Consider the following 11,762-nt stretch of genomic DNA (forward strand, 5'->3'; position numbering starts at 1 on the left):
GCTCTCCCACTTCTGTCCAACAAAGTGGTGTACGACAAGGCCTGCCATAAAGCGCCTCATACGGTGCCATCTCAATACTCGAATGATAGTTGTTGTTGTGAGCAAACTCTGCTAGAGGTAAATACTTTCCCCAACTTCCTTCCCAATCCAGGACGCAAGCCCTAAGCATATCCTCTAATGTCTGAATAGTCCTCTCTGATTGTCCATCTGTCTGCGGATGATAGGCTGTACTCATATGAACTTTTGTCCCAAGCGCCCTCTGAAATGCTCTCCAAAATGTAGAAGTGAACTTGGTATCCCGATCTGATACAATACTGACAGGAACTCCATGCAACCTCACAATATCTCGAAGGTAAATCTGCGCCAACTGATCAGCTCCGCCTGTCTTCTTGATTGCTATAAAATGAGCAGATTTGGTAAGTCTATCCACGATCACCCAAATAGTATTCCTCCCACCAAAGGTTATCGGAAGTCCAGTCACAAAATCCATAGTCACCTTGTCCTATTTCCATTCTGGCAACGGGAGGCTCTGCAATAACCCGCTAGGCACTTGATGCTCAGCCTTAACCATCTGACACGTCTGACACTGCGATACAAATGTAGCCACATCTTTCTTCATACCAGGCCAGTGGTAGTAGCGCTTCAAATCTCTGTACATCTTGGTATTTCCCGGGTGGATCGAAAAAACGCGAATTATGTGCTTGCTGTAAAATCTCCTTCCTTAACAACTTGTCCTCTGGCACACAGACTCGGTTCCGGTATATGTACATCCCGCTCAAAGCTATATGATATCCAATACTCTCGATCTCAATTTGCTTAACCAAAGCATCATCACTATCCTGAGCTCTGCGTATCCTCCATAATAAATCAGCCTGCTCAAATGCTTCAAGACCAACAGTCTCTCCCTCTGCGGTAACTGCACACAACCTGAGACTAGCAAGTGTCCCAGTCAGCTCCTGAACCTCCTTGGTTCCTGAAACATCGTTCCTGCGTCTACTCAAGGCATCTGCCACTTGATTGGCCTTACCTGGATGATACGTAATATCCAGGTTGTAGTCTGCTAACAACTCCATCCATCTGCGCTGTCTCAGATTTAGGTCCGCCTGAGTAAATAGGTACTTCAGACTCTGGTGGTCTGTGAGGATCTGAACTTTCTCTCCATACAAATATGACTTCCAAATTTTTAGCGCAAAAACAACTGCTGCTAACTCCAAATCATGAGTAGGTTAGTTGACCTCGTGAGGCCTCAACTGACGTCATGCGTAAGCAATACATGACGCATCTGTATAAAACTCATAAGGTACCCCTGGTCTAGGTAGTACCAGCACTGGCGTATCTGTCAACTTTCGTTTCAGCTCAGTAAAACTCTCCATACAAGCATCCGTCCAATCAAACTTGGTGTCTTTGCCTGTTAACCGTGTCATCGGTTTCGCAATACTAGCAAAATCTTTCACAAACTTTCTGTAGTATCCTGCTAAACCCAGAAAGCTACGAATCTCGGTGGCGGTCATAGGTGTAGGCCACTCCGATATTGCAGTAATCTTCTCCGGGTCTACTGCAACTCCTGCCTCTGAAATCACGTGACCCAAAAATCCAATCTTCCTCTGCCATAAGCTACACTTACTCAGCTTGGCAAACAGCTGATTCTCCCTGAGCTTATCCAACACAATCCGCAGATGCTCTGCATGCTCCTCTCTACTCCGAGAATAGATCAAGATATCGTCGATGAAAACAATCACACACGTATCCAAGTGCTCCGAAACACATCATTCATGAGCTTCATGAATGCTGCAGGTGCATTCGTCAACCCAAATCGCATCACCACAAACTCATAATGTCCATAACGGGTACGGAAAGCAGTCTTCCGGACATCCTCATCAGCTATCGCAATCTGGTGGTAACCTGATGCCAAGTCAATTTTTGAAAACCATGAAGCTCCCTGCAACTGATCCAATAACTCATCGATGCGGGGAAGCGGGTACTTATTCTTGATGGTCACCTTGTTCAAACCTCTGTAGTCGATACAAAGTCTGAAACTCCCATCTTTCTTCTTCACAAACAGTACTGGTGCTCCCCACGGTGAAGTACTAGGTCTGATGAAACCCTTACTCAATAACTCCTCCAACTGCATCTTCCCTTCAGCCATCTCTGCTGGTGCTAAACGGTATGGTTCCCGCGAAACCGGTGTCGTTCCTGGTTCCAACTCAATATTGAGAACATCTCCTCTGGCTGGTGGTGGCCCCTTTAAGGCTTCAAATACATCATGAAATTCTTCGGCCACTGAAATGTCCTGTAATTCAGGATGTCCATCTTCCTTAACCATCGAAATAGTCGCCAGAAATCCTTCTGCTCCTCTCTCCAATAAGTCCTCAGCATGCAACATGGAAATAACCGAAATTCCCCGTTAAACCTGGAGACACTGGAATGTGATCTTCCCATCTCCTCTAGGAATATTAACTTTCGCTCGCATGCAATCTATCACCACTCGATGCCGTGACAACCAATCCATCCCAAGTATGACATCGTAGTAATCCATCTCCATCTCTGCTAGGTCTCCTATGAAGTCAGCTCCTCCCAGTAGAACTGGTACATCTCGGTGAACGCCGGTGGTTCCCAATTTCTCTGTACCGACCGTCCGAATCTGCTTAGCCTTTGGCTCAAAGACACCTCGAAAAGGCCAAGACTTAGCCAAACGCGAACTCACGAAGCTGTGAGAAGCTCCCGCGTCGAATAGAGTGTGAGCTCCCTTACCTCCAACAGAAACCGATCCTACACACAAATTTTTTTTCCTAACTACACATGATATCCACCAAAACACAATTACTCAAGAAAAAAAAACATACGAGTATGATAAAGATACATACCGGCTATCGTCTCAGCTCCATTGGCCTCTCCTAGAGCATAAACACGCGGAGTGATGGCTTGACGCTTGGCCCCAGGCCCTTTAGTCGGGCAAAACCTAGAGATATTGCCAAACTGGCCACAAGTGAAGCAAGCTCCTGGTGCGTATGCTGCAGCTGGTGCTGCCTGCACTCCCTGTGCTACTGGTGCTGTCTGTGCTGCTGGTGCTGCTGGTCCTGCCCGTGCACCCATTGGATTACTCCGACAATTCCTACTCAAATGCCCCATCTTTCCACAATTGTAGCACTGGATGTTTGACTGGTCCCATGTCCTCTTCTGTGGTTCTGTAGTTCTTCCAGTCTTGGGTGGAGCCTTAGAGTATTTTTGCTCCTCTGCAATACATGCCTCCTGCACAACAGCCTTCTCTACCAAATCCTCCAACTGGTGTAAGTAACCATACTGCACCTGCCGCGGAGATCGACTCGCATACCATCTAAGAACCTCCTGATCAAGTCATCTCCATCAAAATGATTACCAGCAAACAAGCGGAGCTGGCAAAACTCTCGATCGTACTCCCTGACACTCCTAGTACCCTTGTCGAATGCAATGGGGAAAATACTTCTTGTCGAATGCAATGAGGAAATCCTCATAAGTCATGTCGCCCTCACGCATCGATCGCACTCCATCCCACCATACCAATGCATCTCCACGCAGATACAACTCTGCGATATTAAGACAAAGGCGCAACGGACAATTGATTGTCTGCAGACACGAAGCCAGCCTATGCTTCCACTTATAGGCCGCTCCAAGACTTCTGTTCCCTCAAAAGTCTCCAAACCCACAGTTTTCGTCTGTCTCATTACCCGCATAAGCGTCTCATCAACCTCAGGAACCTGCCCTGGAAGAACGGGTGGCACAACCTCAGGAACTTGCCCTGGAAGAACGCGTGGTGCTGGTGGTGGAACCTGGAAAATCCCTGGAACATGCTGGATAGGGGGTTGCTGCTGTCCCTGAACCTGAACTGGTGGAACCAGCTGAATAGGGGGCTGCTGATGCCCCTGAGCCTGAACTGGTGGAAACTGCTGACCCTGCTGAGCTGCAGCCATCTGCCTAACCACTTCCTGTGCAGCTACTCTAGCAGCCTCCTGGACAGCTTGCTGAACTGCCTCCTGTGCGGCCTGTCTGGCAGCATCCTGCACCATCTGCCTAAGGGCATCCTGATCAATCGGTGGAACTAGTGGCGGCACATGCTCATTTCCACCCTCTCGAGGAGCACTAGCGGCCTGAGTGCGAACAACTCTCTTACGCGGCGGCATTTGAAAGAAATAGCAATTCAATTAACTTCTGCCGAAACCGAACACTAACGATTCAAGACATAATGCCAAGCAAAAATGTGCTATTTACTTTTGTTTTTTTTAAATCCCCATATTCCCATAAGTACTTAAAAAAAAAAAGTCTAAAACCGATTAAAAACCGAGTCCCCACAAATCGTCATCCCGGGTCAGAGCCGGGACGGAACCCCGCTCTGATACCAAATTGTAACACCCGTATTTTCCAAAATAACTTAAATAAATAAAAAGTCTGAAATCTCCATTTATTACTTCTCAAAAGTCAACTTCAAAGTCATAAATCCAATAAATAACCATAAATGCAATAAAAGAGATAAATCCCGAAATATCGATAAAATCATAGAATCGAAAGTCTGAAAATAAAAGAAATAGAACTTCCAAAGCACCAATCCAATAGCAATCACTCCTGCTCGTCAGTCTCACCTGAAAGGGGAAAGTAATATGAGGGGTGAGTAACAGGGGAGTTACTCCGTGAGGTATGGGGATGCTAAACACGCAAACCACTGACTTGAGTAATATAACTCCCACTATGGAAGTTTAGCTCTAACATGAACAAACAAGACGCCTAAAGCATCACACAACACAAGCAATGCGATGATAGCATATAGCTAGTCCGTACACCTCGCATCTGCTCATACAAATATATATATATATATACATACGCTGTGTCGCTAGTACAGTCTGTCTCTGTACCCCCGCCCTCCAAAGCTGTGTCGAATGCAAATGTCTCTGCACCCACGCCCCACACAATCTGCATCGCTAGCCCAGACGTCTCTGAGCCCCCGCCCACCAAAGCTGCGTCGCTAGTCCAGACATCTCTGGACCCCCGCCCACTCACATAGTCCCTACTCATAACTATATAAACATACATATATATATCGCATTTCTTAACATCACACAATCAAATCAACGGTTGAATCCTCTAGACCCCTAGTTCCAATTTACAATGAATGAGCTAACTAACAAACAAGACTCAAACAGACTCAATTCAAACAGACGGATCATGATTCGAAATCTAAACTACGATAGAGAGAATTCTACACTGGTACGGGATTTACGGAATAGACCCTCACCTTAGCAATGTGGAAAAGTGATAGCTATGAACTCCAGCTGCTCAAACAAACTCCAAATCTGAAATCAGGGCGAAAAATCAAGTCAGAACACCCTTCGAACGGTCCAAAACGGATAACCGGCGATCTGGTCAAAAAGTCAACCCGCTGGTCAAAGGTCAACCCGATCTACTATGACCCAAGCCGGTCAACCCTTGACCAAATTGAAATTGAATTGAACCATCGGTTTTCCTTAATCGGATTCGATTTCAATTAAACCAGATTAAAATTGATTTCAATTCGGTTTAATCCAAACCAAACCAATTCCCAATAACCGATCGGTTTAATCAATAATAAAATCAATTGACTACCCGAACCGGCTTGACTGGTCAACTGCTTGACTCGCTGAGTCAACTCGGCCGAGTCACCGAGTTACCGGCGAGTCACCGTAGACCAGTCGCCGGCGGCGGCCAACGATGGTGGTGGCTTACCGGAAAATCAACGGCGGCGGCGGAGACGCGGCGGCGATGCGGCGGCGGCTTCCTGGCGGCGAACGGAAGGTGGCCGGCTGCGGTGGCTCCGGCGAACGTCCTGCGGAGATGGCGGCGCGTGGGATTCACGCGCGATTCTTCCTCCTGCGCGTGTGGGCGCGTCGCGGAGGATCTTCGGCTGAAACTCCTGCTCCGGACTCGTCTCAACGTCACGAACACACTGGTGGCCTTGAAATCGCGAGAAACCCAACGGTTAGAGAGATATCGACGATTTACTAAACGGCCAACATTTAACTAATCGGAAAAGGCGGTTTGCGGATTACCTAGGGAGTGAGACGGCGGCAGCGTGACTGATCTGATCTCAGTCGACGGTGGCTGAGACAGTTCACCAATATCTCTCTCTGACGGCTCTAAATCTGCAGGGGTTCGACGCTTTAGACTTTTTCTGAATAAAATAATAGGCTGGCTCTGTTTAAATAGGAACTCACCTAGGGTTTTCTGTAAACTGATTGGGCCTTGTTGGGCCTGCGAAATTGGGTCGTTACAGTAAAATTATATTTCTTTGTAATACTATTGAAACATGAAGTAGTGTAATCAGGCAAGATGAATAGATTAAAGATATGCTTTATTGATCAATAGAGCAGGAGTACAAAAGTAATGGTTCTGTAAACCCTATAGTTTTAGCTACATGTTTCTATAGCCGAAAGCGAATAATAGTTAATCCCTTTCTTGTAGGGTTTAGGGGTCTCTTTTATAGCTCATTGTACTCAAAATTTAAGTTAGATCATTCCATATTGTATCATGAAATACGAAAAGATAACCTTTTAATAAAACTATCCATTTTATCGGAGGCATGTGAAAATATGACTTGGAGGCCGCAATTATTCAAACAGGAGAAGAAGTGAGGTTTCATGCTCTAAACAAGAAGAATTGCTGCCTATATTACTTATCTTTAATAGTTTTTATGATTGCACTTTTTTTGCAGGCTATTTTATGAAAAGTACAAATATTTATTAAGTACGAAACAGTTTAAATGAACCTATAAAATCATATATATTAGAAGAAAAATAAAACAAAATTAAACTTATAAAACTATATACTAATTAATTTCTTTAGTGAATTATATGTAGTTAAATCAAAACAAATGTCAGACATATTAAATAAATAAATTAACATAATTATTGACACAAATTCAAATAAAATATTTACAAAACTTACAAGGTACATAAATTATTTACAAAAGTATAAATTCTAAACCAAAACTTATTTTGTACTAAACTCTAATTTCATTTTTTATTGCTAGATATGGACACATTTATTCGAAACCAAGAACCGAAGCAAATAAAAACGAGCTTTGGTTGGAGTGTAAGATTTATCCGAGCAGATCCTATATCTCTAGAACTGAACAATTGAAACCGAACGAGTCGGACCCAAAAACCGAATGAGTATCCAAATTTCTAAAATATATATACTTATAAATATTAAATATATTTAATTTTAAAACAATCAAATAATTTTCATTATTTATAAATTGAAATACCAAAAAAAAAACAATTACCAGAATACTTTATATCCTAAATATTTTAAATTATCCGGATTATCATACAATTATCCAAAAATCAGAAACAATCTGATATTTAACCCGAAAAATCTGAATTTTCCTATTTTTAACACGAATTAATTGAATATTAGCTTTGCTATCCAAACCAAACAAAATTTCAAAATAACTAAACCAAAACCGAACCAAATTTTCTAAAACGATTGAAGAATCTAACCGGAATCGAATGCCTAAGGGCATGGTTAACCCCGGTCTTTTAGTCGGAATTCTTAACTTATGATTTAACACTTTTTTGTTTTTTTTTTACATTTTTCAACTAAAAACGACTTTTATATCTCTTATTTAAAAAACAGTTATTAACTTTTCTCAGTTAAAATCTAAAAAAAAACTAAAAACATCTCTTAATCGAAGCTAAGAATCTCAATTAAGAGATTGGGTTAATGATGGAGGCTACTTAGACCACCAGCATTAATGAACCCCTGGTTGGGGTTCATAATTTGAATATTTTATTATTTTTTTTTTATTTTTCGTTTGTTATTTTTTTTTTTTTTAAAAAAAAAAAAAAAAAATTGACCAATAGCGGGCCGCCACGTGGCGTGGGGCCCGCTGAACAGTAACGATCCAGGTTCACACAGAAAGGGCTTGGAGAGCCAGGATCATCACTATTACATATTATAATAATTTTTTTTTTTTGAAAAACGTGTGAACCCCCCTAGTGAACCTCCAATGCTCATGCTCTTATTGCTATCATTTAGTGCTCTCTCATCATTTTTCTTAACATTAAAAGCTCTTTTATCCCCATCACCAATCAGATTTGACATTCATTCTTTCATCTCAAAGTTGAGTCACAATTCTTATGTTTCAGAGTTAATTTTTACAACAATGTGTACTTATGTCAAACTTTTAATCCTCTAACAAACAAAACTTCAAAAGAAAAATAAATTGCAAAGATAATAGAAGCATGGATGATGTTTCACGAAATGTACCACAAAATCTGGGAAGATTCGCAAGGGCTAGTAAAATCGTATGTAACACACCAAACAATTGAGTGGGAAACTTGGTTAATCGAAAAAGAGATTACATTTCAAGGTTCCATGTGGTTTCTGCAGTCAATTTAGGCGTTTTCACTTCCTCCGCCAGATTCACAGACGCACATACCTGTTTGAAAACAAGAATCAACAATCAAACCTTTCATCGTGTTTGTCTAAACATGCACTAAAGCTACTGCAAGAGAAATCGATACACAAACACCCACAATGGATCATGTCTTATGTCAAATAAGCCTATGCATCCCATTAAAACTAACACTTATGTCTCAAGTCACTGATAGATATAGTCTCTTTCGTAATATTTACCTTGAAAGATCCAGTGGATTTGGAGGTCCTGGACCACTCCATACCAAGCAACTTACTAGACGTCTGATAAGTAGCCTTGACAACATCATCACCATAAACTCTGCGAGAAACCGCAAAATCCCAGGCGTTTTTCGCAAAGTCATAGCACGGCTCGAACGTAGCAATCTTCCCATGAGCGTAAGTATACTTAAGCTTACAGTTGTTTGTTCCCACCATGTGATTAACAGAGAGTTTGTTAGAAGGATCAATCAAAAGGCTCCCATCCACGATTGTTCTGTTATCAGCTCTGCTATGTATGTAAGTCAGATTCAATGGCTTCTCAGCAATCCTTACTGTGTTCATGAACTGAAACCTAACATCCTGTAACCACACAAATGGATTCCCTAGGAATAATCGTAAGCAATCTCCATGGAAACTGAAATCAATCAAAAGAGGAGGAAGGTGAAAGAGTTACTTTCTTGGGGACGTTGTACTCGACGATGAAGAAACCAGGCTTCTCCACGGCGAGAGAGAGGCCGTTCAAGGTAGGCCCAGCGACGAGGGTTGCATCGGTCATGGTGGCGCGTAGCTTAAGATCGCCGGCGTTGAAGGCGAGGGAACCAACTCCGGTGCTCTTGTCCCCATCGTACTTGCCTTTGACTGAAGCTTTCATCATTTCGACTCACCCTAGAGAGAGAAAGAGTAGAGAGAGAGAGAGAAAGAGAGGTTTGGTTTGGTGAGAGCGGCGAAATGAGAGAAGATAAAAAAAAAAAACACACGGTCTTATTCTCCGCTTCGTGCCTTCTTCATTCGCACGTGCGGATCCCTTTTTTTGCAAGCCAAAAATATATTGTTTCGTCAATAATTTTTGCTCAACAAATACCTGAGAAATTCATAAATTAATCTATACTATTATTTGCAACGTAAATTTTTGGAATCGAACTCTCACGTTAAAAGTTAAATCGGTTAATATCTATACTATCATTAATGAATTTTTATATAATTAATTTTATAATCAAAAACAAATTTTAATTTATAATATTAATTTTATTTTCAAAAAAATAATTTTTACATTGTGTTGTTATCTTAAAACATATTTTTCAGTTATAAAATTTAAAATAAGATATAAAACTATTTATAATAATTAAGCAGTTAAAGTTATTGTTACCCTTAATAAATTTTATATATAATTAATTATATAACTACAAACAAATTTTTATTACTAATATTAATTTTCTTAAATAAGATAATTCTTATAGATTATGTTGTTATCTTAAAATTTATTTTTCAATTATAAAATTTAGAAAATAACAAAATATATAATTAAACATTAATCAACTAAATTTGTATAAATATATTTCCTAAAATATATTTAATATGTGAATGTTTTCTTTTAAAATTTCAGCATAATAATAAACATATATATTTTATCAATTAATCATCCAACACTCAATCATTCAATTACAATTACAGTAAAAACTCTACAAAATAATAATATTGAGATTATGGCATTTTATTAATTTATAGAGTTGTTAATCTAAAAAAAATTCCTTTTAAATTTATTATATTGTAATATATATTTTTCTAAATAAGAAGAATATTTTATTTTTAGTGTATATATATTAATTATTTTTTTGAGTCGAATTTATGTTGATTTTACTATATTATTTAGTGTATATAAAATATGTTTCATAGAATTTAAATGTGATTTTGGATATAATTTTACTAAATCTCATAAAAATATATTAAGGTTAAAAATATAAAAATAATTTTATTTTGAATATAAGACAAACAATATATACATATATATTGTGTATATATATAAATGATTAATTTATAATTTTAATAGGACAACAAATTTACATAATATTTTCTAAAAAATATTATTATTTCATCGATTTGTGTTATATTTTGAACCGGCACAAATTGGAACTAAAAAAATTATTAATTTATTATGTTTATTAAGTTATCGATTATTAATTCATAGAGTTCTATTATATATACTAAAAATAAAAAAGGAAGCCCGATACATAGGAATTTCTAAGCAATATGTAAACACTTATCAATTCATTTTAATTCTTTAATCAATATATAAAGACTTATATGTTCATAAGAAATTATATTATATTACATTAATTAAAAATATTTCAAATAATACATTAGCAAAATATGTTTCCAAACAATCTAAAATAATACGTTCCACTTTTTAATAGATTTTATTTTAATATATCTAAGTATAGATGGATTGAAAGAAAAATAACTAAAACAATGAAATAATTTTGTGAAAATGGAAAATTCCAAATTAACTATAAGTATGTTTTTTTTGTGGATTACTCCATTAAAATTGACAAAATATATTAGCCTACTTTATTTTTATAAATATAAAAATACATTCATTTAAACAAACAAAAAAATATAAGATAAATATTGCAATATACATGATATTGAATACATATGTATATAATATTCTTATAAATATATATTTTCTAAAATAAATTAAAGATCACAAAATATAAAAATAGCATAAAGATAATTCTGCAATTTATAAGGACGGATAAAAACAGATTTCAAACTGGACCAAAACATAGAACCCAAATCCGTCCGACCATATAAATAACCGATCCGATCATTCATGGCACTATGTATGACCTCTGGAATGGCTTCTCCTTTTTTGACAAAATCAAATGGTGGATTCGATGCTGAGACAACTACCACATCAGATGAAATATTTTTAATTATTGAGTCATATACCACTTCAGCTTGCACGTCATCAAAGACTAAACTGTGGTTTATAAGTTTAATGACTGGCTTTAAAGAACAGAAAAACTTAAAACATTTGATTATTTGAATTACAAAAAGTTTACTAAAAAATTAGTCGTAATGAAAAATAATATACTAGAGCAAATTAATCTACATGAAAAAAAGGAAAAGATACTGAATCTGATAAACAAAGAGTTTTGATTACCAATCATTGTTATAACTATCAGAGTTTTGATGAAAGGTTGAAAGAAGCACGTGTATCCAACATAGACATAACTCCCTTTTTTCGAAGTATCATAGGCATAAACTAAAACTATTATATTGTAGTATTTCTTTATACAATCAATTTTGTATTCTTTTTAATTTATAAGTCGAACAAC

The 11,762-nt window shown here is 38.2% G+C and overlaps 2 protein-coding genes across 2 annotated transcripts; both read right to left on the reverse strand.

Annotated features, from left to right (window-relative positions):
- Positions 1 to 2,404: 2,404 nt before the first annotated feature.
- On the reverse strand, positions 2,405 to 4,157 carry LOC117131987. The gene is made up of 3 exons (XM_033285260.1): positions 3,705 to 4,157; positions 2,865 to 3,345; positions 2,405 to 2,769 (listed from the first exon to the last, which is right to left on the reverse strand). Exons 1-3 carry the CDS (start codon positions 4,155 to 4,157, stop codon positions 2,405 to 2,407), a joined length of 1,299 nt encoding a protein of 432 aa, XP_033141151.1.
- A 4,056-nt stretch (positions 4,158 to 8,213) lies between these two features.
- LOC103848571 (outer envelope pore protein 24B, chloroplastic) lies at positions 8,214 to 9,384 on the reverse strand. Its single transcript, XM_009125455.3, has 3 exons — positions 9,098 to 9,384; positions 8,644 to 9,003; positions 8,214 to 8,446 (listed from the first exon to the last, which is right to left on the reverse strand). The coding sequence occupies exons 1-3, from the start codon at positions 9,296 to 9,298 to the stop codon at positions 8,366 to 8,368; spliced, it is 642 nt and encodes a 213-aa protein (XP_009123703.1). The 5' UTR covers positions 9,299 to 9,384; the 3' UTR covers positions 8,214 to 8,365.
- Positions 9,385 to 11,762: the final 2,378 nt, after the last annotated feature.

Source organism: Brassica rapa, chromosome A02 (assembly GCF_000309985.2).
Source record: "Brassica rapa cultivar Chiifu-401-42 chromosome A02, CAAS_Brap_v3.01, whole genome shotgun sequence".
Lineage (NCBI taxonomy): Eukaryota > Viridiplantae > Streptophyta > Magnoliopsida > Brassicales > Brassicaceae > Brassica > Brassica rapa.

Bases quoted from the DNA above. Each gene is read 5' to 3' on its own strand.
- LOC117131987 (XM_033285260.1), bottom strand. From the start codon at position 4,157: ATGCCGCCGCGTAAGAGAGTTGTTCGCACTCAGGCCGCTAGTGCTCCT. The intron at 3,346-3,704 runs GTAATGAGACAG...TGACTTGATCAG, and splicing joins TTGATGAGACGCTTATGCGG to GAGGTTCTTAGATGGTATGC. The intron at 2,770-2,864 runs GTATGTATCTTT...ATTTGTGTGTAG, and splicing joins TGGAGCTGAGACGATAGCCG to GATCGGTTTCTGTTGGAGGT.
- LOC103848571 (XM_009125455.3), bottom strand. From the start codon at position 9,298: ATGATGAAAGCTTCAGTCAAAGGCAAGTACGATGGGGACAAGAGCACC. The intron at 9,004-9,097 runs GTAACTCTTTCA...GTGTGGTTACAG, and splicing joins AGTACAACGTCCCCAAGAAA to GATGTTAGGTTTCAGTTCAT. The intron at 8,447-8,643 runs GTAAATATTACG...GTTTTCAAACAG, and splicing joins AATCCACTGGATCTTTCAAG to GTATGTGCGTCTGTGAATCT.